At 40.0% G+C, this 19,147-nt stretch overlaps 1 protein-coding gene across 1 annotated transcript; it reads left to right on the top strand.

Moving 5' to 3' along the window:
- The first annotated feature begins 8,159 nt into the window (after positions 1-8,159).
- LOC104544025 (solute carrier family 2, facilitated glucose transporter member 11-like) lies at positions 8,160-17,219 on the top strand. Its single transcript, XM_010188763.1, has 12 exons — positions 8,160-8,183; positions 9,625-9,723; positions 10,287-10,447; positions 10,908-11,032; positions 12,540-12,669; positions 12,799-12,947; positions 13,593-13,780; positions 14,011-14,121; positions 14,198-14,299; positions 15,401-15,476; positions 16,403-16,530; positions 16,856-17,219. The coding sequence occupies exons 1-12, from the start codon at positions 8,160-8,162 to the stop codon at positions 17,057-17,059; spliced, it is 1,497 nt and encodes a 498-aa protein (XP_010187065.1). The 3' UTR covers positions 17,060-17,219.
- Positions 17,220-19,147: the final 1,928 nt, after the last annotated feature.

Here is a 19,147-nt window from a genome sequence, read left to right as displayed (position 1 = left end):
GGATGGCAGCACAGCCCTCTGGCGTGTCAGTGATATCACACTGTAAAAGACCTAGTATTGATCATTGACACTGCACATGAGCAAATACCAGGTAGAAGAACAAAAAGAACTCAATTTTTAATCTGTTTTCTTAAGCTAACATCAACTAACTGTATGACCTGATTGTGTCTATAGAAGGGATCAGTCCAGATCCCTGGGCAATTGGTACAGAAGAACTCTCAGTTGCATTCTCTGGAGCAAACTGACCGCACCCTCCACGCATATCAGTTATAGCAAAATCTGGAGCAAGTTTTTGTAGTGTAAGCAGTGCTTTCAGCCTTATTTTGGGTACCTCACGGATGATGCAAGGGTTAACAAACATACAGACAGTGCAGAAAGCTAAAGGACCAGGGCCCTGCAGAAAGACAGACACATTGAAAAAGTACTGAGAGGAAGCACTCATGTTACAAAATATTCCCATTCAAAGGGATCTCTCCTGTTGAGTAATTGAAATATTTAATCCATCCATTCTGAGCGCTGTCCAACTGCTGCAAAAAACATAAATCCCACAAAGTAAACATTACAAGAGAAATCCTACAAAGTAAACATTAACCTCAGTCTCAGAGTCTGATGATTACTTGAACAGAAGGTGCAGAAAAGGCATGAGAGAAAACACTTCCCCAGTCTGAGTTCTGCCTGCCTGGGATCAGCCACACTTTTGGTATGAGATGGAAAAGCTCCTTTCAGAAGGGGTGAGTACTCCAGCTGCAGTACTGGCTGTTAATATTAAGCTTTCAGAAGAACTGAAAGGTTGTCTGTTGCAATGACCATTCCTAAAGAAAATACAATACATATGTACCAAACTATTTTCAAAATAATAGGGTGGACAGTGAATACTACTTCTAATTTTGTTACTGTAGAAATTAGAGCTAACATTTAAAGTAAAAAAATCAAAAGACACAGAATTAACTCTCTGGACTAAATCATCACAGAAACTTTGAAGAAAGTTCCAGCTGGGTTGAGAAATGTATTTTTTTGGAAAAAAGTGTACAAGTCCTCCAGTGCTTAGAGAGGCATTTCTGTACTCTTTTCACCTGCTCCCACACCTTCCTGTGTACAGCTGTAACACTATTAAGCTTTCCCAGCTAGTAGTGATACGAAATTCAGCATTTGAAAACAAAGGTTTTGTGGATTGGTTAAATAATTAATGTGAAGAAGAGTAGCAAAACTGATAATCCAGAACCTTTATCTGGATGATCTTCTTTTTTTTTTTTTAAATGATGCTTTGCACGTTCTGCTGACCTTTATCTGGATGATCTTCTTTTTTTTTTTAAATGATGCTTTGCATGTTCTGCTAAGATTATTTAAGCTTCATCAAACAAGATCATATCCTAGAAATGCAGGGACTATGATATCACCAGTTTCTTTTGTGATGAGCTTGTACTATTCCTTGCAGATCCAGTACCAGTGGTTGTTTGTAATGCTCTTTGTGTTGGGAATTGGTGGATCCCACACAACTGGCTTTTAATTCTCTGTGAACAACAACTCATCATGGTAAGAAAAGCCAGCATCTTCAGGAGTCATTGCTAGTGGGGTCAAATTGTAAAGGATGCTTCCCAAAATAAGTTGCAACTTGTTTCCACTGACTTTCCATTCCCAGCTCTTTCAACTCACTCTTCTCTGCAGAAAAAAGAATAAGAGCTAGACTATAACTGCCTTTGAGTGTGCATGCCCAGGTAACAAACACATCAGTCTCTCCACTTAACAGGTGTTAACACGGACAGTCAAAATTTTCAAAAGATATCATGTAAGGTAATTTTAAATGAGGCAATTTAGGTATCACAGCCACCTAACTGAAATAGCACCCAGCCTACTGGGAGCTATCTCATCTTGTCAGCAAACTCCATAAATTACCTCATCAGTTTACTACAAATTCTTTCCAACACATCTGTCCAGATACAGCATGTTTAAGTAATTCCAACTGAAAACACACATGCATACAAACACAAAGCCTGTTAATGAATCAATATGCTACGTTATCAGTGCAAAGAACTGCCAGTGATTGTGACCATAGTTTCTCTGTTCAGGTTCAAGGCAGGCACTTCCGAGGTGCTGTAACAAGACCCATGCAATCAGTCAGGGAAAGAAAGAGATCAGAGAGTATATTAATGTTTCGACAACTGCATAGAGTTAACTAAGGTTTATATACTAACAACTGTGAGACGAGGTCTTATTTTCTGCAAGACTGTGAACACAGGATATAAACATATATCACTTATCCTGGTGTTGCCATACCATGCTTGTTAATATCCTGATGTCTGAAACCTTATGAGAATAATTAATTTATAAACTAAATAAATCTGCATGTATATATCCTGATGTCTGAAACCTTATGAGAATAACTAATTAATGAACTAAATAAATCTGCATGTACAAATATTATGATACATTAAGAGTAGAGTTGTATCAAGCTTTTCTCTTTGTTCCGCACAGCTGTGAAGAAGCTGTGGGATGAGGGACAGCACCAGGCAGAAATGGACAATCTGAAAAAATGAAAGGCAGCGGTGGAAAACATCAAAATCCTGAGTGTGCTGGAAGTGATGGAAGACCAAACTCCGTGCTGGCAGCTGTGCCTTTTGATTTTGTGATCACAACTCTGCAATTCTCTGGCATTAGTGCAGTTGGGTATCGTCCCATCTCCATGCACTAAAACAACTTTCAGGTGTCCATAGGAACATCCTGCAGTTTAAGCTTGCAAACGCTACAAAAAAGTCGTGCCTGGGTGAGTCAAGCAATGAGATTGACTTCTGGCCATCAACTGGCTGCTGCTTTGGCTTTGGATGTTTTTGCCCATTGATCTACCCCTTTATTTGGTAAATTGGCATTCACTATCTACCTACCTAAGAGAAAAAGAGAGAGCTTCACTGAGCTGGCAAAGTGTACCAAGAGAATTTTTGAATTATGGACATTTATTCTGCAATAATGCTGGGGGCAGACTGGCTTGTGTATGTTAACTGTCCACAACAGCTCCTGTGCCCGCACATCTCCACAAAGATTAACAAGGTGCTCCCTGTATCCAAGATGAAATCTTATGCTTCTTTTTGCCACTACGCCCTCTTCCCCAGTTCCTTCTGTGGCAATGCTTCTAAACAGCTTGCAGTTTCCCTAATGATGTTGTAAAGGAGAATTTCTAATTGCCTGAGTTATCTGTTTGAGAACAGCATGAGACCAAATAGAACACTGATAAAACGTTTCTCTCCTTCTACGCTGCTCTTTTCCCAGTTTGAACAGATGTCACAAGTGGTACAATTGCAAGTGGTAGTACTTCTGAACTGCACTGAACAGACATTAAGGCCATGGAGTAGCTAACTAAATAGACATATGGAAAAATACATGTTAGGATCAGTGGTCACTATTGGCATTGTACCAGATCAATAGTGTGTTCTGCTGTGGTAATTTCCACTTTCACTTGTCAGTTCCTTCTCTCTGCTTTTACTCTCCTCTTTCTCTTTTTTATATCTTCTTTTCAGGAGTCCCAACCTTTCTGCACATACAGAAGAGAGAATTTCCTGCTGTAATCTTGGTCAATGCCACTTTGTCTTTGCTGGTGCAGGAAAGACTTTCTGCAGAAACACAACTGGAACATTACAGAGGGACTGTTCTTCCCTGTCACACAGCACCATCTCAGGTTTAAAAGCATGAGCCTTGGATCCCTCTGTCCCTCTCTTATGAAGTCCAGCCAGGCTCACTCTGGTACAGCTCCAGTGTCTCCTGCAAGAAGTCAAGCCTTCATGGGTAGTCTTGCTGGGCATCTTTATTACTTCATGACTTAAGGAGCCTTTCCATTTCAAGCATTCACCCTTCCAGGCTGCACAAATCCAATGTGCCAAACTTCAGAAGGCCTGTTTTCCCAAAGGCTTGCTATTGCTGCATCTCTAGCAGTTACTGATAAAACAGACAGTATATGATTAACTTGCCAATATTAATGTTTGTGTGGTGCTTTAACCCCATGCCAAGGCCTCCCTTTCTCATACTTCTCCAAGCAACATCATAAATTATTTTGACTACTCACACTGCCTATCCTTTACTCAAAAGGAAAGATAAAACAAGTAAGGTAGGCTTTTTTCTTTTAGCTTTCCCATCTTTGTAATACTGCTTCGGTGTCTGACTGACACTTTCAAGAAGAAGCTAGAAATTTAGGTGCCATTCAGTCTTACTTATTTTAGTACAGGTCCATTCATCAGGGACAGAATCACTGTTATGAGGCTGCAGCTGGCATCCAATAGAATTGAATACAAGCAGTGGCATCACCCTTACAGTATCAGGGTTATGCTTGCATCTGGTCGAGGGAGGTTATGTTCTGTAAATATTATGGCTTCACAGCTGTTGCTGTTGTCAGGAGAGCTAATAAAACTGGCTAGAAGCCAGAGCACAGCTCCTCAAGCTACTGTCTGCTAGACCCTTCTCATCTCATATCTTCATCTCTTTTCTTGAACCTGCCTGGGCATAGTGGAACTAGAATAACTGTACCAATAATGAAAAGAGAAAGGAAAACACTTTATGTGGATTCCTTCATCTTCCTCAGGTCCAGCACTAGATGATTATGATAGGTGTATCTCTTGCTTTTCTGGACCACAGCTGACTTGCACCAGATGATGACGAGGAATAAAACTAAAATGATAGCAGTTCCTTTCTGTTAAAAGCATGTGAAAAGCTTTAAAAAGACACTTCCTATTTCTGACCCACTCTTGAAAAGAAGTATTTCCTAACAATCAGCAAAACAGACAGGTCACTGGTGGAAATGTACCCCATTTGCTTGCTTACCAGTCCTGACATCAGAGGTGATATCACACATGCAATCCATTGTCTCCAACGCAAGTTTTTTCTTCCACTGTGTTTTCTAGGTCTATTTCTGCACTTCTGAGGTGCTGTACACAGCTGGGTTTGAGAGGGCCTTATTCCATAGTTATCACTAGGTGTTGGTCTTTGTGCTCCTTCCCACCCTGCTGTGGTCAGGGCTACTCAGGCTTTAGCTGTGCTTACAGTGAAGCGAGTGCTTTTCCTGCCCTTCCAGACTTTTACTATTGAGCAGGAAGACATTGCTGCTGCAAGGGCTATGCTTTCATGGCCTTGGCACTGCCTGTCCTCACAGTTACACTCTCCCTTCAGATAAGAAGAATTTTTTAACTATTTTATTCCCGTTGCTGTTTCATATCTAGAATGGCACGTTTCGTGTCACAGTGACAAAACAAACTGGATGTAGGCAGCTACAAAGCAAAACTTTGTCATCATTTCATCATCATGTTCAAAGTGCTGTAAAAGGAGAGGGAAAAAAACCTTTCTCTGGTTTATTTCCATGAAAACCTTGTCTCTTTATGCTTACTTATCTTTACTGGGATCCTTATCAGCTTAGGCATCTTCACCTACTTCTTCCTTCCAGAGACAAAAGGGAACTTGGTTATGGAAACAACTGAAGAATTCGGTGCTTTACAATTTAGGAAAAGACCTCATTCCTGTACAGGAAATACTTCTCTTGCAGAACATATCACCTACACTAGATTACACTAGATACAAAAGAAGAGTTGCCAGCAGATTGAGGAAGGTGATTCTGCCCCTCTGCTCTGCTCTGGTGAGACCTCACCTGGAGCACTGTGTCCAGCTTTGGAGTCTCCAACACAAAAAGGACATTGAAGTACTGGAGCTGGTCTAGAGGAGGCCACAAAGATGATCAAAGGGCTGGAGCACCTCTCCTATGAAGACAGGCTGAGAGAGTTGGGGTTGTTCAGCCTGGAGAAGAGAAGTTTCTGGAGTGACTTTTTAGTGACCTTTCAGTACCTGAAAGGTGTCTGTAAAAAATCTGAGGAAGAGCTGTTCACTAAGGCATGTACCAACAAGATGAGGGGTAATGGTTTTAAACTGGAAAAGGGTAGATTTAGGTTGGATATTAGGAAAAAGTTCTTCAATATGAGGGTGGTAGATCAGTGGCACAGGTTGCCCAGAGAGGTGGTGCAGGCCCCATCCCTGGAGATATTCAAGGTCAGCCTTGATGGGGCTCTGAGCAACCTGATCTGGTAACATTGTCCCTGCTCACTGCAGGGGTTGGACTGGAGGAGCTTTAAAGGTCCCTTCCAGCCCAATACATTCTATGATTCTATGATTCTATGATTTCAGCTGGTCAGCAGAAAGACCATATATTAAGTAAGGTCATAAAGGAGACTACAAAACAAATCAAGGGCAAATTATTTGTTTTCCATTATTGGAAAAGGCATGAACCAAGCCCAGCTTTGAGCTCTTTAGACAAATTTATGACATACATCATGAAAGTGAGATTCATGCATTTGTCCATTTCACAGCAAGCATTTCTTACAGCTCTGTATAGAACAAATTAAAGATCTCCTTAACTCTGTAATAATTCCTTAAATATGAAACCATGTACAAGTCTCATAGTGTAGCAGAGCTTTCTCTAGAATACAGGTGAAATTTTTAACACAAAGGGTCAATTCCATTCACTTGACAAAAAACAAGTAGGAAACTCGTAGGATAAAATTCTCCTAAAAGTGCTGATAAAGTGAAACATTACCATGCTATATAGACATGTGTGGCACAGAATCACCAGAAATCCCCCAAAATATAAGAGATATTTTACTGTGTTCTGATGGAATTTACTGCTTTTTGAGATCTTCAGTAATTATTTTTAAGGAGTGTAGAAATCCTTATGACATAACCCCTCTTACACTTCAATAAAATTCGAGAAAGATTCTGTAATTAAAATGAAACATTGAAATTTTAAAATAATAAAGAGTCAATAGCTATGCAACTTGCACTTTTGTACAGTCAAAACATTACAACTGTTGGTGTTCAAAAGAAATTACTAACAAAAATGCCAAATCGTGCTAAATGGTATTGCAAGCCAGAATAATAATCATTTGCTATGTAGTTATATAGGCAATAATTGGAATTACACAAATAAACAAGGTTTTATTATTAATATGCATTTTTGCTCTTTTCTTTAGACACATAGTATTTGCAGTAAACCCCTGTGTAAATGATTGCATTCTCTGTTTCATGAATTAAAAGTGCAAGTCCTGAGGGTGAGCTTGGGCATTTCCTGAGGTCTTCAGTACAACCCCATTGTTCCATCTTCCCCCCCCAAGCCTTGGGGTTGGGGAAAAGTCCCCTGGCATGAATAAGAGACATGAGAGCCCCACACAAACCTCTTTCTTCCAAGTGTTGTCTCTAGCAGAAGCCACATAGAGGTACAGTTTGGGCTCCATCTCACAAGATAGGAGCTTCTGGAAACCAAAGGTGATCTTTCAATGGCTGCAACACTGATTCTGGACTTGTTCTGTGTCTGTCAGGCTCAAAGCTGAAACCTGGGAGATTAAGATCCCAGTTGTCCCATCCTAACTCGTTAGGGAATATTTACCTACTTTGATTACTCTCATGAGTAAGTGGGTCTTACAGTTACTGGCTGTTTCAAGCGGAGCCTTCAGGATGAGATGCTCTATTCCAAAAGCCTCTGCCATGGCATATCTCTTACTGCCTTTTCACCACTCCTGACCAACAGACATTCCCATAAAGACCAGACAAGAAATACCCTTCCTCAGTACAGTCTAACTGATTCATAAAGCCAGAGCAGCAGAACAAGGCTTTGTAATGTGCTGCTTCTACTTCAAGCCCAATGGTTATGTGCTTCAGAATTTGCCTATACTAACGAATCTGAAACAGAACACCACATACTTTACTTATTAATAAATAACAGTAGCTAAACATCATAACAGCTGCTTTTTGCTTTGTGCAGGTTACAGCAGAGATACTCCTCAGTCTGTATCATAGACAAAGTATTTTACTGTTCTTGGAAAACTGTTTAGATTTTTTTGCCTGAACTTTTCCTTTCCCTTTCCAAAGCCCTTGCTACCCCCTAGGTGCAAACTTCCTCTGCTTTGAAACATTCCCCCTGTGAACTGGACTAGATGCAACTATTTCCTGAAATATTTAATCCAGCAGTGTTAACTTTGGCCAGTTGAGGTAAATATAAGTGAGTGAAGATGAAGTAGTAAAAATTTACCTCTGGTCCTGAAGCTAAATCCCTGCTGCCATACCAGCAGACAGGAGACAGACACAGAAGCCTGTGATGACTAAGACACATCACACACTGGACAGCCAGTCCCCAGCCAGAGATGACAGGCTTCCTATCAGACCTGGTAAGTACCTGGTGGGGTATTTACATCTGTGATATTTTTGTATGCTATTAGTGTTTCAAAGAAAACAAAATCAGTATTTCAGTAAAAACAACAAGGCTCCTATTCACTAAAAGCATCTCAGAAGAGGTTCTGCTCACCATTTTTAGATATTACAGATTTTGCACTTCATATACTCTGACATCCATCTTTGTCATATTTTTATCAATGCATTAACATTTCTTAAATGTTTTCATTTACTGGAAAATATTTGCTTACCCTCAAACATTATTCGCTCTGCTTACTTGCTGAAAAAAGAGTTTTGTTAAAAATATCACTAATTACTTAGTGCAAAGGATGGCAGACTGAGGTTTCGAAAGGCAGAGAATAGGACTGGATATTGGCAGCTGTGGTATCTTGACAGGGATGTTTGTGGAAGGCTTCAGCATTTCTATCCTGGCTATGGCTGAGTCTTGAACCATCACGCATCAGTGGGTGACCTCCAATTAGGACAATGTCTCTCTGAGAAAGAGCCCCCAGCTCCTGCTGGGCACACTTGACATCTCACCCAGAAAAGAGGAATATGGCAGGCTGGAAATTTTTCATTCATTCACACCGTATTCACTACATCCTGCTGCAAAGGCTGCTGCAGTGTAAACCTACAGGTGGTGCTGGTTGTGTATTTTTGAATCTGTAACTGACTAGGAAAAAATTCAAGTGGAATGGATGACTGTTCTCAAAGCTCCCAAGAGATTAAGATGACCATGCTGCTTGAGACAGGCAGAGGTAAGAGGTAAGAGTTCAGAACTGATGATGGTAGTAAGAGCTAGAAAAGACACTTTTCTTCTATAGCGCAGCTTGAGCAGAACCAGTGCAGAAGGGAAATTCTGTCTCAAGACTTTTCCTTGCTGTTCCTTCCTCTTCAGCTAGGTAAAAACCATGGATTTCCAAGGGCTACCACACCGACAGAAACTTGAGTGGGAAAACGTGGTACAAACAACATCAGTCTCTTGGTTTTGCCCATTTCAGACTTTTTAATTTTTATCTGCTGTGGGCAATTTCGGGAGGCTTTGCCACAGAACTGAAGGGATCACTGCTCGCTGTTCAAGGGCCTGGAAAGGTAGCTAGCACAGCAGCTGCTCCCTCAGATAAGATAGGAAAGGCCTGGGTACAGAGGGCCTGGTCACTACTGTGGGCACAGGTCTGAGCTGCATGTAGCCTGGCTGCTGTCCTGATAGTGGAGAGGAAAGTAAGACCTTACTCCTCAAAATCACTCTCATGTGTTAGCCCTGGAGTGTGAAATGGCCTTCAGCTTGCAGCTCTATTGAGGGAAATGTAGTGGTTTCCATAGATATAATCTGCAAATCCTTCAAACAAATGAGACATTTCTGGAGAATGAAAGACACATTCCAAGAACAGCTTGATGTGGCTACATGCTTAAGAAGATTTTGTTCTACCTCTGCAGGTACAGTACCGTGGGCTCTTTCAAATGATCCCTGTCCTAGGGATCAGTGGAACATTCCAAATTGGCTTTCAGATTTCATCCATGACCTACATGTCTCAGGTAGGCAAAGATGTACATGGCACACTGGCTAATGGTGGCACTGGTGGCCCTGAGTCTATAATTCTGCTTGAGGATGCTCCTTGCTGGCAGTCAACAAGGGTTTAGTCACAATATTCTCCTCTCACAATTCTTTCCCGTTACTATAGTATCATTTGAAGCAGAATGTGTCAAAGAGTTGAAAATAGAAGAAAAGAGCAAGTTGTTTATAGAACTGTTCCTCAGAAGATGCACACTGGCTGGGGTAGCATCTGTCTGCCTTAAAAACCTACGGTACATGTGCCTACTGTGGTGGTCTCATTTGACACTATTCTTCACTACAAGACTGTGTCTCAGCTCCTCAGATTTCAAGGACAAAAAAAAAGAATTAACTCCTTTTAACAGCAAAATGCGAAATGAACACTCCATATTCTATCACACAATGCGTATTAGCTAACGCACTTTTAGAGTCCATACGAAACAGTGACTTTAGCTGAAGCAAGAAAATTATGTTCTAAATATAACAAAATACATGCACTGGAGTCACAGCTATTGTTAATGACAATTCTTTTTTTTTTTTGTCTCAGCATGTTAAGGCTTTCATTAATGAAACTTGGCTGGAGCGATACGGCTACCCCATCCACCAGGATAACCTCTTGTTCCTATGGTCTATCACTGTTTCCATCTTTGGTATAGGAGGTCTCTTGGGTTCTTCAGGAAGTAGATACCTGACTGTCAAGTATGGCAAGTACGTATGTTCAAAGACAATTTGCCAATTGAATTTGAGTTTAAGGAAATGACACTTCAGGATTTAAATGTGAGACAGACTTTTAGGCTTAGTCATGGCTGTAAAGCAGGGGTTTCTTGGAGGGCTACTCAAAATACAGCAGCATTGAGACGGTCCTAAGTGCTACATCAATGTGTTTCATTATTGTTTTTGAAGTGTAGAAAAGCTTTAAGACTTTTCTCCATTAAAAAACCCAGAAGTGCTTCCAAACTGTCAGGTCTAGCCATGTGCCAAGGCCCATTGTGAGTCCAGAGTATCCTGTGCCCACAGTGTGAAAGGGCTTATTTTTTCCTGGACCACACATGTATGATTTCACAAAACTAGAAAGAGAATTTCACCCAAGATACTCTACATTCCAGGACCTTAAGTGCCATTTCCCTTCTGATTTACCAAAATTCTTTTTACTTTCTTGCACTTACAGAAAGAGATGTCTCTTGTGCAACAATCTGGTCATGCTAGTGGCAGCATCTATCATGGCCTGCAGTAAAATAGCCCAGTCTTTTGAGATGATTATAATTGGACGCTTCATGTGTGGAATAAGTGCAGGTAAGTGATTTCTCCCACAGGTCAGCAGGGTCTCTCAAAATTTTACATCTTTATTCAAAGTAAATTATAACCCTCCACTACAAAAATAAAATATTAATGTCAGTGACCCCTTGTCAGAAGATCTTCTATAATATAACACCCAGTAATGAAGAGCATAATTACTACTCATTTCACTGATACCAAATGAAATTCAGCTTTCCCAAGTGAATAAATATTCAGAGCTGCCATGAATGTATTGATACAATATGAAACTTTTTTTTTTCTGATGGAAAAATATGTGTAATCTTATCTTAATTTTGGTTAACTGTAAATTATATACTGGAAATTATATGGTATACAGCTTAAAGCTAGTATTCTTATAATGCTTGAGAGAACCAGCCTGTTCAAGGCCATGGCCATTTAATTTTGACTCCAAACATATTTCAGGTATGTCCTACAAGGGAATCTGACCTCTTTCAAAGCAGTAAGTCCTTGAGGTTAATACAAAGAGCTGGGCATAATCAAGCAAAATCACTCCTGCCAAGTAAACCCCATGCAGTAAAAACTTCCTGTGCTAGTATCAGCATGCCTTGTATTTGTCTCCTACGCAAAAGGTTGCTTTTCCATTCAGTTTGGATATTCACAGGAATGCCTGTTTTAACTTCATTAGAAATTATGTCAATTTTCCAAATAACCAGATTTTGTACATTGCTTCTCTGACATACATTTGTATTGAAGAACAACAGTTATATTTTGAGAGCTACCCAAGCACTCACCCTGCTGTGATCTAGAACCTGTATCATGCCTCATGCAAAGACCTAATTTTTGTTAAAGACATTGCAAATCTCCACTGCTTTGCCACCACATAAAGCCAGGAAAAGAAGATGTTGTCTTCAAAACATCAGGAAAAGGCTCTTGTTCCCAGACTAGTTTTCAGAATATCTGAGTTATTAAGTACTTCACTAATAGCTGGAAACATCAACTCTGCCTTAAATAATCAAAATTATTGCTGGACAGTGGAAAATACGTACTTGTGGCTCCCTCAGATCATGTACAAATCAACAGTGAATATAGCACTGTCTATTTTAAGCTGCTATGGATCTACCATAAAGCTCTTCTATAGCATCGTGTCAGAAAAGGTTGAGATTATGTGGGTTAACTACAAGCAAATTAAGTATTACTACAGGGTGTTTAGTTATTCAGCACTTGCATACTCCATGTCTTTTAAAATATGCTAAGGTTCACAAGAGATATTACAATAAGGCAACACCTACACCCCAAAGGGAAAACTATATTTCTTAAGATCAAGAAACTGCACTGTGCAAAAAGGACAGGAACCGCATACTTTTGTAGAAACGGTTAGAAAATCTACTACTGAAAAATCTCATATGTGGGTTGAGGTATGAAAAACAATTTCATGCATGAGGCAGCTATATTCTGTAATGCTTTGTTATTTACAGGCAGTTTTCTTTCCAATGGTTATGAATGTCTTCTTTCTTCTCTCCCATAATTCTCTCCTCACCTCAAGGTCTTTGTATTCCTCTACAATATCAATACATTGGGGAAATTTCCCCTAAGAAGCTACGTGGATTTACATACTCTACTTCCTCCTTCTTTTGGTCACTGGGAAAAGCCATAGGACAAGTTTCAGGACAAAGGTATAATACAATTGATTTCTGGATCCCCTCTACCTTTTTCTTCTTCCTCTGCTTTTCCATCCATTCCTTTCTCTCCTTGAAACCAACACAATGAACTTTTGCTTTACACATATATTTTATCCTCACCAGGGAGCTGCTGGGAAGCCAGTCCAGGTGGCCCATGCTGATGGCCTCCTATGGACTTCCAGCACTGATCCAGCTGGTCACTCTGCCCTTCTTCCCTGAGTCCCCACCATACCTACTCATGCATAAAGGAGACCAGGAAGGCTGCAAAAAAGGTAACAAGGGCTCCAGGTTCCTGTTCCTCACTTGGCTTTCAATTGTTTTGTGATGTTTGCTCTCCCCATATGGAAAAAAACAAAGAGGACGGAGTTTCTCCTTGCTCATTTCTAAGATGACTCTGTGAATACCTACTAAGGATATTTTTGTTGTAGTCCCCACATAGAACATGAAACTACTCTCTACAGTTCTGTATTACAAAACCTTTCACATTCAGCTGACGTCACCTGAGTGGTCAGTCAGGTAATAAATGATAAATGATAAATGATAAATGATAAATGATAAATGGTGAATGGTGAATGATAAATGGATGTTTGCAGGGTTCCACAGGGCACCGCTCAGCTCTGGTTTTTGGCTGCGTACCCTGTTCATACCCTGGAAGAAGGGGAGAGGAAAGTGGACCCATGGGCAGGGAGGGAGTCATTGCACACCTCACCAGGCCCCTCTGTCAGAACAGCTCCCTCTGTGCAGGAAGGGACCAGGGCTCCGGGACACACTATAGGACATCTCTGCCTCACACTGTAGCCACAGCCCATGCATGCTGTGCTGCCAGACCCTTGCATCATCTATTCAACAGACTCCTTAGGCAATGAACAACAGAGACATATTAACATGGCAGGTCTCGCTCTCCTTCTTCTCCACAGCCATAAGGCAGCTTTGGGGTGAAGGCCAGCACCAAGCAGACATTGAGGACATCATGAAAGAGAAGGCAACAATGAAAAACACCAAGATCTTGAGTGTCCTGGATCTAATGAAGGATCCAGCTTTCCGTTGGCAGCTGTACACGATGGTTATTCTGACCGCCACAGTTCAGCTATGTGGCATCAATGCAGTTGAGTGTATTTCCCCCTTAAAGTCTCAAAACACTTACTGACAAGCTTAAAAGAGACATCATAGCTCCCAGGAGCTCTCTCCATTTTTCCCAAGCTTCTCAGGCCACAACTTGCTGTCTGCCAGCTCTCCTACAGGAGCAGCAGCAGCAGTCTGCAACACTTGAGCAGCCTCTTCATATGACATCCCTTTGCCCAGTTCTCTTAACTGTTTCATGGGGTTTTTTTCCAGATTTATTTTTATACTTTTGAAGTCCTCCAGGCAGCTGGCTTTGATGAAAGAATGATCTCCTATCTGACCCTTGCTGTTGGACTCTCTGAACTTGTAGCTGCTGTAGTCTGTGTAAGTTACATTACTACAGGAATGGGTCACAATTTACTCTTCTGGCACTGATACCAGTGTGATTTCTGTCCTTCAGAGCTCCATCATTGAGCGACTGGGCAGGAAACTGCTCCTAAGAGAAGGCTATTGTATGATGGGTTCAATGCTAGCTGCTATCACTGTGACTCTCTCCCTACAGGTAAGGAAAATCCCCACATGGCAGGTTTCTCTATCTGTTCCATTGATAACTTTTGCTCACAGGCAGGACGATACTGTTGAGAAAGGAAAGAGAAGCTTAGAAGTGCTGAAATAACTCTTCTGTACACAGATTACCCTCTAGGAGTGGAATATCCTAAAGATCAAGCTTGCCTATACATAGCATTAAACTCCCTCCCAGCAAGTATTCTCTTGTATTCCTACCTTCCTTTCAGCATGATCCCATGAGCTCAGCAAGGAGCACATAAAACACTGGGAGTCTAGCATTGATTCCTGATTTCTTCAGACAGTGTAGATCAAAAAGACACTTCTAGGAAAATGGTCCTTTCTATTCATGTAGTTTTTAACAAGTAACAAAAAAACCCCAGACTCTGCATCAGTTAATTTGAAATTTAACTTTGCTGCAGAAGACACTGGAAATACATGTATTTGTTTACACACTGAAGACCAGTTCACCTCTATAACACTGTGCCATTGCTGTAGCTTCTTCAGAGGCAAGTCTCCTGCTTTACCAGTATTCATCCAAGAACTACTCTATAGACACTATTGTAAAATTAGCCTTGAAGCAAGGTGGCAGCAAACTTCCATTTTCGTTTCATTCGTGAAAAATGTCAAACGTAGGAGGGAGAAATCTTTTTTCCTAAAGCATTCAGTCTTGTATTTTCTTCACTAAGATCTAGGAAAGTTCCTTTTTAGTACCAGTTACTGAACCTATCACTTAACAAAATTGAAGAAAGATATTATTTGGCCTTCCCATATCTGTAAGGATTGGGGGGAGCACCATAGAGTCAAGAAGACGATAAGGTGGAAAAATTGTACTATTCAGACTTCCTTTAACTGAAAGCTTCCAAGCTTAACAGCTGCTCTGCACTAGAAAACCTGCTTCTCTGCTCACCTAACAAAAACCTCACTGCTCTATCCACAGGAAAAAGCACTCACATTTCTTTGCCAGTTTTTCCACACTGTTTATTTTTTCTTGAGGTGACAGTGTTGGAAAACAAGCAGCATTTCTTATCTATGGTTATCAACAGATTTCACCCAGAAGTTTGTTATGGTTTTTGTTGTTTGGTTTATTTTCCCCCAGGACTGGTATTTCTGGATGCCATATTGTAGCCTTTGTCTGATCATCTTGTTTGCAGTTGTCTTTGGAGTTGGGCCAGGTGAGAACTTCATTCAAAAGAAATAAAGGAATCAAGTCATGTGAGTTTATTAATATGGTTAAGGAAATGCCACATAATAATGCATAACATTTAGCATAAGTAAATTCATTTAACCTAATCATTTAGTCATTTAAACATTGTGGGTCCAATCATTGGCCAGAAACTTCAATGCCATCAGGTTTGGATTTTGCAAACAAGAGGAAGGGAAGAAAGCAAAGAGTACACACTGGAAAAATACAGCAAAAATAGAGCAAAAGCAGATGGGTAAAAGATTTTTCTTAAGTAAAAAAAAAAAAAAGAAAAAGAAAAGCAAGAGTTCTTTTCAATTCAGTGTTGTATAACGTTACACTTTAGCCCACACAGACAACACTGCAGAAGATCTACTTTGGAGTACTTATTTTCCTAGCATATACTACCTGCTCCTCTTTAATTGTTTTAAACCTATTAATTTTTAAAATATTTGCCTTCCCATACAGCAGGGCTGAATTATGCTCCTCAATCAAAGCTGTCAAAGTCTTGTGAGTTTTAAATATAACTGAAATGCACAGGAAGTGAATCTAGGAAGATCATTCATTGGTGATCTAGCAGTACTATGCTGGGAATTAATCTTAGCAATAATAATTGTTATTCCATCCTTACACAGCTTCTTTCATGAGATGTCAGACTTTCTCAAGTGTTAACTACTTAATTCTTGAATCTCCTCAGTAAAAATTGAATCATTTACCACTTTAATAAGCAGATGTCTAGCAGTTTATAAGATGCCACAGATATTTTCTTTTCTAAAAAACAGTGACATACTCAAGTCTTTTGAATGCTAGTCCATGATAGTAGCATCTATCTGCTGACTGTGTAAAGGTAACGCTCAACCCAAGTGTTCAAACCAAACACATCAACAAGTAATAAATCTTATTCTTATTTACTTTCAGCTGGTGCAACCATTTCCGTTAGGGCTGAAATTTTCAAGGTCTCATGTAGACCACCTGCCTTTGTGATCAGTGCAGTTATCAACTGGCTGGGTATCTTTGTGATCGGAACAACCTTCCCGTTCATTGTGGTGAGTGACTTTCCCTGGGATGCTCCCCAGGGGTACTAAGCTTGAGTTGGTCACAGGAGCAGGAATCAGAGCAGCAGGAGATGACAATGCCATGTCAGTTTAGAGTGGCCTTGGCGCCTGCTCTCCTCAGTCCACTGCTACTGGAGAGCTCTGATTTGCCAAAGATACTTATTCAGACTGTAACGTTTCCCAAAGGTTAAATGCAAAGAACTCTTTCTCAAATTCAAAGTACTTTAGGACCCAAATACAAAAACTGTGCCAAGAAAATGACAAAAGGAAAGATATGCTCATCTTGCTCTCTTTCTCTCTTTGCTCTTTCCTGCAGGAGAAACTCAAGCACTTCTGCTTCCTCATCTTTATGGGGGTACTTTTCACTTCAGGGATATTTATCCATCTGTTCCTTCCAGAAACAAAAGGGAAATCAATCATGGAAATCACAGAAGAATTTGATAAGCTAAACTTTAAAAATAAGCATATTCAAGCAACTCCAAATCATGTTACAGAGGATTACACCTGCACTAGGCTTTGATCGGCCATTAAAGTCAGGCTTTTTTAAAAGAAAGGAAAAAAAGACATCAGTCATTTTCTGACTAACAAGTCAGTCCAAATAGACAGTCAGCTTCCATATCTGTTACTTAACAAGGTTCCCATTTTGCCAAACCAGCACCTTTCTCAAGCACTCCACTCTGGGCAACTTAGAAAAGGGATGATGGCTGGTATTAACAGGATAGACTCGTGTGAATCATGAGCATTTTGGCTTAGCTTGCTGATGTGTGCATCTCTTCTTAACAGAGCAACTAATAAACCCTGAAACTACATGTAGAATTTACAAACACTCTGCTGACCACAGAGAAAAGGAAGATCTGTGATCCCCTCTTTCTCTATGATTTCTGAGTGTGTTTTTACAACCCTGAAATGAGAATAGTGAAGTTCTTGGCTCGCTATCTCTGGCTATGATTCAATCTATAACAGATTAAAGAAAACATTTAGTGGAATAGGAGAGTAATTCTTTGTTTCTCTAGACTTATTGAAAAATCAAACCTTGCCAGGTTCCCATGCAAAATGCCATGTTGTCCTTGTGTTGTTTCTAGTTCAACAGACTTCAACACTTTTGGATTGAAGTTTTCTATGTCAGCAGCCATCCTTTCTTTGACTTTAACTTTTTGCTAAGAGATTCAGCCATTTGATTCTAAGCTCAGACTTATGAAAAAGTATGGGGGAAAGTTCCTATACAACTATTCTCAAGAAATAGTGCCTATCAGTGGCAATACAGCTAAAGGACTCACAGGTGGAATCCAGCCACCATAAAACACAAGCACCTAGGGTCATTTTAGATACTCTGTGCTGTCTTGCCCATCACTGTCATCATCTCGAGTCTGTAACTCCTCTTCCAGGATCAGAGCTCCTACAGGTATCTCATAGGTTGTGAATCTCATAACAATTTAGCTTCTACTTCCCTTTGTGTCACTTTACCTGGACTCAATTTGCCCCAGAACCAAACAGCCCCAGACTGGAACTCCTGGTTGTAACAGAATACCTGTTGCTTTACAGTTTCTCTTAAAGACATCTGTACAGTGCCTTGCTGTAGGTACAGCAGGCTGTGAGCAAAAGCCCAGTCATGTCCTCTAGCTCTTCCATATGTGCAGGACCCCTGCCTAGGGTGTATTTCTGTATCTAAGAGATTAAAAAGTGATCACATATACTTATCAGTACAGAATTTTCACTTATTGTTCACTGAATGTGTAGATGCTGATTGGCAGCTGTTGATATGACTGTAAACATTTAATGCCTTGAATATTTTGTCAGACTCATACAACTAGATAAGATTTACAGTAAAAGTGGGAAATATAATTCTAACATAAAGAACTTCCAAGGCGTTAATTTAATAATTTCCAATAACAATTTATGGTTTTATTTGCAGACTCTCAGAAGGGTTTTACCAAATTTTACAAGCATGCAGTGTGCACAAAGTTAGAGAATATGTTACAAAATATCATCATCAAGTTTTCTGATTTCCAGTTTTAGTGTGATGTATCATTCCCAATGATCTTTGTTGTAGGCTTGGATACAATATAATTTTCTACACTGATCTGTAATCAGCATCTGTGCTTGAGTTCACATACTGCAGGCTTTCAAACTGTGAGTGATCTTCAAGGCAATCTGATACTGAGCTCTAATTCTTCTTCATGATACACACAGTTTAAGGTAAAAAGAGATTGTGAGCCTTATAGGAGAGCGTGACCTTGTAAAGTAACACAGGGATTAATTTCAACAGAGACTTCTTTCGAAATATGCAAACTCATGGAACTTTTCTTTTCTTTAGAAAGTGTCTAATATTCTGCATTCTTATTAATGAGAGGCTCACACAGTCCTAGTAGCAAAGCAATGCTATTACAAAGAACATGAACAAAGCTAAGGCTCACAGTGGAGCGAACTATACAAATTAAAATCCAAACTCTAGACTTGCACAGTAAAATAAGCAGTTTTATCTCTGATATTGCTTTGACTGGCATGTTTACTTCAACTTAAATATGGTTATTCAAAATATGAATTAAATTGTTCATCTTCACTGCTGCTTATGTTTAATTGGAAATATTAAACATAATAAAAATGGCAG

The sequence above is a fragment of the Mesitornis unicolor genome, unplaced genomic scaffold (genome assembly GCF_000695765.1).
Source record: "Mesitornis unicolor isolate BGI_N332 unplaced genomic scaffold, ASM69576v1 scaffold19177, whole genome shotgun sequence".
In the NCBI taxonomy this organism is placed as follows: domain Eukaryota; kingdom Metazoa; phylum Chordata; class Aves; order Mesitornithiformes; family Mesitornithidae; genus Mesitornis; species Mesitornis unicolor.
Note: the sequence above shows the minus strand (reverse complement) of the source record. Positions and strands in the feature narration are given on the sequence as shown.

What these genes read in the sequence shown, in the direction of transcription:
- LOC104544025 (XM_010188763.1), top strand. Translation starts at nt 8,160, where the DNA reads ATGACAGGCTTCCTATCAGACCTG. An exon ending in CCATGACCTACATGTCTCAG is followed by an intron (nt 9,724 to 10,286) that starts GTAGGCAAAGAT and finishes TTTTTGTCTCAG; the next exon opens with CATGTTAAGGCTTTCATTAA. An exon ending in TTGTAGCTGCTGTAGTCTGT is followed by an intron (nt 14,122 to 14,197) that starts GTAAGTTACATT and finishes TCTGTCCTTCAG; the next exon opens with AGCTCCATCATTGAGCGACT.